Source organism: Lupinus angustifolius, chromosome LG17 (genome assembly GCF_001865875.1).
Source record: "Lupinus angustifolius cultivar Tanjil chromosome LG17, LupAngTanjil_v1.0, whole genome shotgun sequence".
Lineage (NCBI taxonomy): Eukaryota > Viridiplantae > Streptophyta > Magnoliopsida > Fabales > Fabaceae > Lupinus > Lupinus angustifolius.
This window is the reverse complement of record NC_032025.1, coordinates 2,145,057-2,153,543: the sequence shown is the minus strand read 5'-3', so window position 1 is coordinate 2,153,543 and position 8,487 is coordinate 2,145,057. Positions and strand designations below refer to the sequence as shown.

Here is an 8,487-nt window from a genome sequence, read left to right as displayed (position 1 = left end):
TTTGAAAATAAAGGCCATGTACTTTATGGTATTAATTTTGGATTAATTATTAGCTAAGGTAAGTTATGGGAATAAGCATAACATTACTCTAATTTTTACTCCGGTGCCAATTTTGTTGTACTTGTGAAAGTAGAGTTGATTTGGTTCCAAGATTGGAAGACTCTACTCACATGGGAGAGGGATAATATGATCAGCTTTTCCACCCACTGAAAACAAGTGCCCCAAATTTACACGGCATGGTGCGTGTACCAGCCCCTCCCACGCCTAACAATGAAACAAAACCACCACCCTCCTCCGTCCTCTCCATAATTACATGGTTTGATCAACAGCATAGAATCGGATACCGTACACGTAGCTCCTCCACCTTCATTTCTCCCATTTTTACTTTATGCTAGTTTATCTTCTTCTTTGTGTTGCTGTAAGCTTCTCTTTCCGTTTTCTTTGACAGTTAATATGCATGTGAAATTCCAAATAAAAAAATGAAAAGTAAGGTACAACCATACAATCACTGATTTTCTTGTACCTCTCTAACGAGAAAATTAAAACAAAGAAAAGCACACGATTTTTAAGGGAGCTAATGTTATTGAACCGTTTGTTCTTGACTAAGGGAATTTAATTACATAACTGAGCGTAAGCTAGCTTTAGAAGGAACAAACGGAGCTGAATTTTCTTCTTCTTCACCTTAATTTAAGCACAGATTTTTTTTTAAAAAAAACTGTAAACCAAACAAAAGAGTCCTGACTGGCGAAAAAGATAAGATAAGATTGAAAACAAGATACCTAATCTAAAAGTAAGAATAAAAACAGCTAAGTGGCATGTTATGAATCCATCAGTGTCTTCTTCTTCCTTGGCGAGGACAAAAGCCAAAAGGGAATGAATACTTTTATGGCTTCAACTGAACCCACTCGTAGCGTCCTTCCAAAGGCACGTCTTTCACTATATCATAATTATATCTGCAATGATTTTATATTTTTAGATATATCATTTATTAATCACAATAATTTAGATGTCAGTTTAAAATAAGCAAGTGAAGAAGAATTTCAGGTTGATATATAAAAAATAACTTACTTGTTCTGAAACGTTTTCTGAATGTCTTTCTCAGCGGTAGTGAAGAATTCGTCAAGCTCCGATTGTGTTGGCATATTTTGTGCCGTTGATTCAGAACGGCGAGAATTGGCTTCCACCTCTTGAAAATTTTCTCCAAGGCTCATCTCTCTCCTGCACAAAGAATCCACACAATTTTATGTTATGGTTCCGTAAAGTAAACGAATAATTGTATACTGAATAGTGTTGAAATCTTGAACGGAAGAAATTGTGGCTGTTGAGACACAGTGACGCATCATTTATTTCATGTTTTTTAAAACTGAAATTACTAGAATTTTTTAAAAATTTAAAAGTAGAATTGAGAAGCAATTTCAAAATTTAAATGAAATGTATAAGTAATGAAATCCGTTGAATTCAAAAACCTCTCAATTTCTTCACCATAGTTGCACGTGGACGTTTCAACTTGCGCGCTCTCCACCTGCAACAAATATTGAATGCGTTGCATTAAATTTAGTGAAAGAAGAAAGCGAAAGTGATTGAATGAATGAAAGACGCTCAGAAGCTATTAATTAATGGAGACAAACAAAAGCAACTTCAATATAAGAGTAAAAATCTATTAGCATTTAGCACAACGTTAATTGTTTCGAGTTCAAAAAACGAAACGACTTCTGATCAAACTCTCTTCTTCAGTTTCTGTTACCTCCAGATCTAACACTTTCATCCTCTCCTCATCAACGGATCCATTGCTCGAACAACACGACGCCGGAAATTCATTATCGGAGGTAGGGCTAGAGAAACCTTCTTCCGTCACTAGTACCGGCGAAACGACGGTGACGCCATTCCTTGGACTCTCGTTAGTTGAGGATTTTTTCTTCTCTTCACTAGTGTGGTTGATTTTTCTTCTCTTCGATGTCTGTGCAGTTGAAGTTGTAGTATTAGCTTCTTCCATGGCTAATGAAGCTCGAGCTCTAGTCTTAACACCAACCTGAGCCATGTCCATTTCTGCAAGTACGTGTTGCTGCGATTCCCTTTCTTCACCTTTTCTTCTCATTGATTTTGTTATTGTAAGCGAGAGAGAGAAAGAGAAAAGGTAAGTGTGTGAGTGTGAGTTGGCGCGTGTAGTACGGAGACGATGAATATCGTTGAGATGACGATAATGACCAAAGGGGATTCAACGGTTAAGATTTGGTAATTGCTTTTTTTGTTAGTGTTGGTGATGGTCCAGTATCCGTTAACAGTGACGGCACTGTAACGGGTTATAGTCTTTGCCGAAGGAAAGGCCAATGGAGGAATGACACGTCACGGGAACTGAGAGAGGAAGAAACAGAAACGGAAAATGGTGTTGTGAGATGAGAGTGAAACGCTGAATTTTCAGAGGGGAAACAAGAATCATGTGGTCACGATGAGAGAATCATCATATTCGCGTTGCGTTGGAGAATTCCGTTTGGTGGAGAACAGGTCTTAAGCAAAATAATTGTGTTCATAACTTAATTACGGATATATCCCTCCTCACGTAACTGAAACGCCAAATTGCCATTCATTATATCCCAACCTTTTCACTTTCGTGTGTAATCGCTACAATATCACGAGGATTTGGCGTTTATTTGTAATAATAATAACAAATTAATTTAATTTTTATTTGTTTGTTTGAAGTAATAATGAATAGATTGAATTACACATACAACCCCTAAGTTTTACTGAAATTATACAAATTATTCACACCTTTTTAAATTCTACACAAATCACCCTTATTTATACATATGTAATTTCTTAAACAAAAATAGTGACGAGTGTAATTAAGTCAAAAAAAATATGTTACATTGCGTAAACAAGTCCAAATAGTATAAACTTGATGTATATTTATTATTTTTTATTCGTTACAAATTACATCAACAAATCTAAGGAGGTGTTTAAATTACTCTCGTATTATATTGTAAACAACAAAAATAAAGAATAAACATCGACTCTTATACTATTTGGATTTATCTTCACAATATATTGTATTTTATTTGACTTAATTACACCCGTCACCATTTTTTATTTAAGAAATTACACTTATATATCTTACAAGGGTGATCAGTGTAATGTATATATATATATAATTAGAAGGGTTTGTATATGTTTTAAAAATGTCTTAGTGATTTGTGTAATTTCACTAAAACTCTGGGATGTTAGTATAATTTACTCTAATGTATATGTAAACAAAATTAATTAAAGAATGGTGTAACCGTGTAACCAGCCTCCTAACTAGCTTGGTGTTTGACATATTCTCACATTATAATAGCAGATGGCCCAATGCCTATGCTCCCAATTTGATACCAACAACAAAATATAAAGCTAATTAACATTGTGATACTGATAAATGCACCGAATTTCGTTGAGAAGTGTTTTGAGAGCACAGTTTTTTTAATTTTAAACCATAGTATGGATTATTAAACATTCATTATTTTTGTTTTTTGCTTTAATATTATTGATCTAAAATATGATTTGAAACATATTTTCGGACACCAGATTCTTGCCCATTTTGAGGACACTTTTTAAAGAATTAAAGCTAAAGTCTGTTAATTTGAGGAGTTAAAAATTCACTATTTTTAAGACAATTTCTCTGTTTAAAATGTTGTATATATTTAATTTTATAAGAAAGATTGTAAATAAATCTGTAAAAAAGGTACACTATTTTGCTTGGGTTATTATTTTAATGAGAACGGGCGAAAGATGAAATTTATAGCATCACTTCAAACAAAATCTACATAAACCAAAGAAATTGAAATCGAAGTTAAGATTGATATCATTAAGTAAAAAGTAAAATTTTAGCAATGTATATTTGGAGTTCACGAGTGACCAGATAATATATATCAAACTAGCATTTTTTAAAACTCATCTCTGAAGCTTTTTGTAGAAAAAACTACAAGCATTAATATGCAAGCGATTATATTATGCTAAGTACAAATGTTTCTTTATGTTGTGATTATTAGATTAGAAATGAAAATGAAAACCGAATCATGGTTATCCACCTGAACTCAATTTGAATTTAATGATGAAAATTTGATGTGATTGAATTTTTGGGTTTATTCGAGTTCAACTTTTGAGTTCGAATTTGGTACCATTGATACCCTACTCTACACCGAACCCAATTAATATATATAAAATTGCAAACTTATGCATAAATACATATATAAAACTTATATATATAGAGAGAGAGAAATTTCACACACAAACATATATTGTTTATGACAGATTCTCATTGGATCGGGTTATCCAAAACACGACGGGTTCGAGGATGCTATCAATGTTTTTAACCTTCTTGATACGGGTTCGAGTTTGGTTTTTGGATTTCAGGTTTATGTTAGGTAAGCATAAATCCAACTCTGATCTTCCCTGTTGCCCTTCCTATACGAGATGAATGTGATAGAACTACCAGAAGTATTTATATGCCCAATATCTATTTTTTTATACTTGTAAGCAGCATAAACAATTTTGTGTAGTAAATTTTCTAAATAATAAATTATCTTAATTAGTTAATAAGTTGAACCTATTTAGGTTGATAAGTTAAAGAAAATTTCATGAACTTTTTAAGTTTCAATTTCTTATCAAATTAATCTGTGTTCATTGAATTTAATTCTACTCAAATTGTTTCCACCCCTATGCCAAAGTAGCTATTTATGTCATCCATCTTCGATGCAAATAAATCTTTAAACTCTCTAGAAAAAATATCTACACTTTATATATCATTTTATTTGCACTTTATTATGCTCAATCCAAAGTCAAAACACCAACGGATATTGATTCAAGTGGTACATGCTTGATTCCCCTTAAGCATGGTTTGTGGATGTTCCCGGCTCGGACAGGATTGCCTCAAGTGCAAGGATACATGTGGAAAACCAAAAAAAAAAAATCCAAAGTCAAAACATCATGCATTTCTATTTTTTTACTAAAAAATGAATCGCGTGTATTTTTTTCCTGGAGTATCTTCTTCTCGCTGAAGGTTTATGTTTAATAGGTGAAAAAAAATTATGGCTAAAGTTTGGCTTGTTTAAATAAATCAACCATATTTAGAAGTTTTGAATGTCCCAGTGGACCTTCTGTGTTTTTGTGGCATGGTTATTGTGGTTGCCTTCCTAGGTTATTATTGCTTGGAAAGGAAGAAATCTCCATGTAGTTTATGAATTGAATTTATCTTCTTGCAATGTACATTTCCCTATATATTTCTTATGCTATGAATCTGATTGCTCTCTCTTATATATAAGAGCAAGAGAAAGAAGAAAGAAAAACAGAATGGAAGTAACAAAATAATAGAATTTAACCGAATTAACTAACTACTAGAATTGGTTAGCTTGTGCTCTAAGAAACCACACTGAGGCTGCTGTAATTGAGGCTGCTGGACCGTGATGACTTGGGCTTGAGATTGAGTGAGGACAACTTGATTTGGTTCTGTATGTTTGTTATTCATTTGTGTGGATTTGGATTTGTTGTGTTGCATATTATTCAATACCCCCCGACAAGCTGGAGAGAATATGTTGAATACTCCAAGCTTGGCGAGAAGGTGATGGAATGGAGAAGGATCAAGAGGCTTTGTTAAAATATCAGCGGTTTGTTCAGTGGTAGAGATTGGAAGAAGATGAAATAAGTTGGCTTGTAGCCTTTCCCTTACGACATGGCAGTCTATGTCTATGTGTTTTGTGCGTTCATGAAAAACTGAGTTGGCTGCAATGTATCTAGCAGACTCATTGTCACAGTACAGCAAAGCTGGTTTGATGAAAGAAACCTGGAAGTTGCAGAGGAGGTAAGTAAGCCATTGAATCTCACAAGAAGATGATGCAAGTGCCCTATATTCTGTTTCAGAGGAGGAACGTGCCACTATGTTCTGCTTCTTTGATTTCCACGACACCAATGAGTCTCATAGGAAAACACAACATCCGCTAATAGACTTCCTTGAATCCATACATGATGCCCAATCTGAGTCACTGAAAGCTTTGAGTTGTAAACTATATGAGTTAGGATAAAGCAACCCTTGTCCTGGATTAGCTTTGACATACCTGAGAACCCTAGTTAAGGCTTTAAAATGAATAACAGTTGGTTGAGCCATGAATTGGCTCAATTGTTGGATAGCAAAACTTATATTAGGTCTAGTGTTAGTGAGATATAATAACCTGCCTACTAATCTTCTGTATGATGCAGGATTGTTATAAGGCAAGCTGTCATCATTGTGTAACTTAGTGGTTTTAACTATTGGAGTAGGTGCAGGCTTAGAAGCTAGGAACCCTGTGTCATATAGAATATCTAGGGCATATTTTCTTTGTGAAATAGTTATTCCCTTCTTAGTTCTGGCAACCTCTATGCCTAAGAAGTATTTGAGAGTGCCAAGGTCTTTGATCTTAAATTGTTGATCTAAGGTATGCTTGACATGTTGGATTTCGAGGCTATCATTACCAACTAAAACCAAGTCATCCACATAGATGAGCAGGGATGTAAAGTGTGATCTTTGTTTCTTAGTAAACAATGAATGATCATGGTGAGATTGGAGATAGCCTAAGGATGTGAGAGACTTAGTGAGTTTAGTGAACCATTGCCTCCCGGATTGCTTAAGGCCATAAATAGATTTGTGTAGTTTGCAGACCATATTTGGTTTGGTGCAAATCACTCCTTGAGGTATGGTCATGTAAACTTCTTCATTGAGTTCCCCATGGAGGAAAGCATTGTTCACATCAAGTTGATGTATGAACCAATTTTGGGAAGAAGCTATGGCAAGGAGTAACCTCACTGTTGTGAGTTTCACAACAGGACCAAAAGTGTTAAAGAAATCCACCCCCTCTGTTTGGTTGAAGCCTTTTGCTACTAACCTGGCATTGTATCGTTCTATGGAACCATCTGACTTGTGTTTCACTTTGTAAACCCATTTACATCCTATGGCTTGTTTGTTGGGAGGTAAGGTAACAACAGTCCAGGTTTTATTCAGCTCGAGGGCATTAAGTTCATTTTGCATTGCCTCAATCCAATGGCTAGATTTGATTGCTTGGTTGTAATGTTTAGGTTCTATGGTGGTGGTGATGGATATTAAGTGGCTAAGGTGGTCACTGGATAAGGACTGGTATGAGAGAACAGAGGAAATTGGGTATTGGATCCTATTGTCCTTTGTATTTATCATATTGTAGTAGAAGTCTTGCAGTAGTTGGGTGGATATCTAATGCGTTCTGATTTTCTCTGTCCCTGAGTGTGGTGAGAGTTTATGGTTTGATCATTAGTAGGATTTTCTAGAGGTGCATCATCAATATTTGTCTCATATGTGCTATGTCCAACATTGTCAGTAGGATTAATAGTAGGTTGGGGAATAAGGTCAATGAAGCTTAACTCATTCTCAGTACCCTCATTGTCTTTATTGGTTACAGAGTCATAGGGCTTATCAGTTTTGTAAGGGAATAGTTTTTCATAGAAAACAACATTCCTGGAAAGGAAAATTTCCATGTTGTGTAAGTCAAACAATAGGTACCCCTTTGTACCAGTTTTGTGGCCAAGGAATATGCACTTTCTGGCACGAGGGTCTAGCTTGGTCCTGTGGTTAATAAGGGTGGAAGCATAACATTGGCAACCAAAAACTCTAGTCTCAAGTAGGTCAGGTCTCTTTTGGTGAAGGCACTCATAGGGTGTCCTTTCTTGTAGCACAGGGGTAGGTAACCTATTTATGAGATAAGTAGCATGTTGGACAGCATAAGACCAAAAAGTCCTAGGTAAGTGTGAATGAAAAAGCAAGGTCCTAGTCACATTAAGGAGGTGCCTATGTTTTTTTCCACAACAGAGTTTTGTTGTGGAGTTTCTACACATGAGGTTTAGTGTAATATGCCAAAATCTTTAAAGAATTGAGGCATATTGAACTCAGAACCATTGTCAGTCCTGAGTGCTTTCACTTTCTTGCCAAATTGAGTTTGGACCATTGTCACAAACTCTTGAACTAATTTTCTGGCTTCTGCTTTGGTCCTCATTAGGAAGAGCCAAGTGTGTCTAGAGTAATCCTCAACAACAGTGAGGAAATACTTATGTCCACATATGGATGGGATAGCCAAGGGCCCCCATATGTCCATATGGACTAAGTCAAGTGTTGAGACTTTTATGCATGCTGTCTTGGAAAGCTAATCTAGGCTGTTTACCAAAATGACAGAAATCACAAGCTATAGCAGGTTTAAAATGAACAAAAGAGTATTGCTTGCATATAGAGTTTAAAACATTAGTAGAGGGGTGGCCCAATCTATAGTGCCATAGGTCAAATTCAGAATTAGTATGAAAAGCATTTACATTATGTTCTATGTTAGCAGCATGATTAAAACTCCTTCTAAGGACATATAGGCCATTTCTAACTTCAACATGTCCAATCATCTTCCAAGTAGTCATATCCTGGATAGAGCATTTCAAGCCATCAAAAGTTAGAGCATAATGCATTGAACTAGCTAT

General features: G+C 35.3%; 1 protein-coding gene across 1 annotated transcript; it reads right to left on the bottom strand.

Annotated features, from left to right (window-relative positions):
• LOC109331220 (cyclin-dependent kinase inhibitor 7-like) lies at positions 584 to 2,560 on the bottom strand. The gene is made up of 4 exons (XM_019565593.1): positions 1,745 to 2,560; positions 1,467 to 1,522; positions 1,069 to 1,218; positions 584 to 953 (listed from the first exon to the last, which is right to left on the bottom strand). Exons 1-4 carry the CDS (start codon positions 2,093 to 2,095, stop codon positions 884 to 886), a joined length of 627 nt encoding a protein of 208 aa, XP_019421138.1. The 5' UTR covers positions 2,096 to 2,560; the 3' UTR covers positions 584 to 883.

What these genes read in the sequence shown, in the direction of transcription:
- LOC109331220 (XM_019565593.1), bottom strand. Translation starts at nt 2,095, where the DNA reads ATGAGAAGAAAAGGTGAAGAAAGGGAATCGCAGCAACACGTACTTGCA. An exon ending in TATGGTGAAGAAATTGAGAG is followed by an intron (nt 1,219 to 1,466) that starts GTTTTTGAATTC and finishes TTCTTTGTGCAG; the next exon opens with GAGAGAGATGAGCCTTGGAG. An exon ending in CAGAAAACGTTTCAGAACAA is followed by an intron (nt 954 to 1,068) that starts GTAAGTTATTTT and finishes AAATCATTGCAG; the next exon opens with ATATAATTATGATATAGTGA.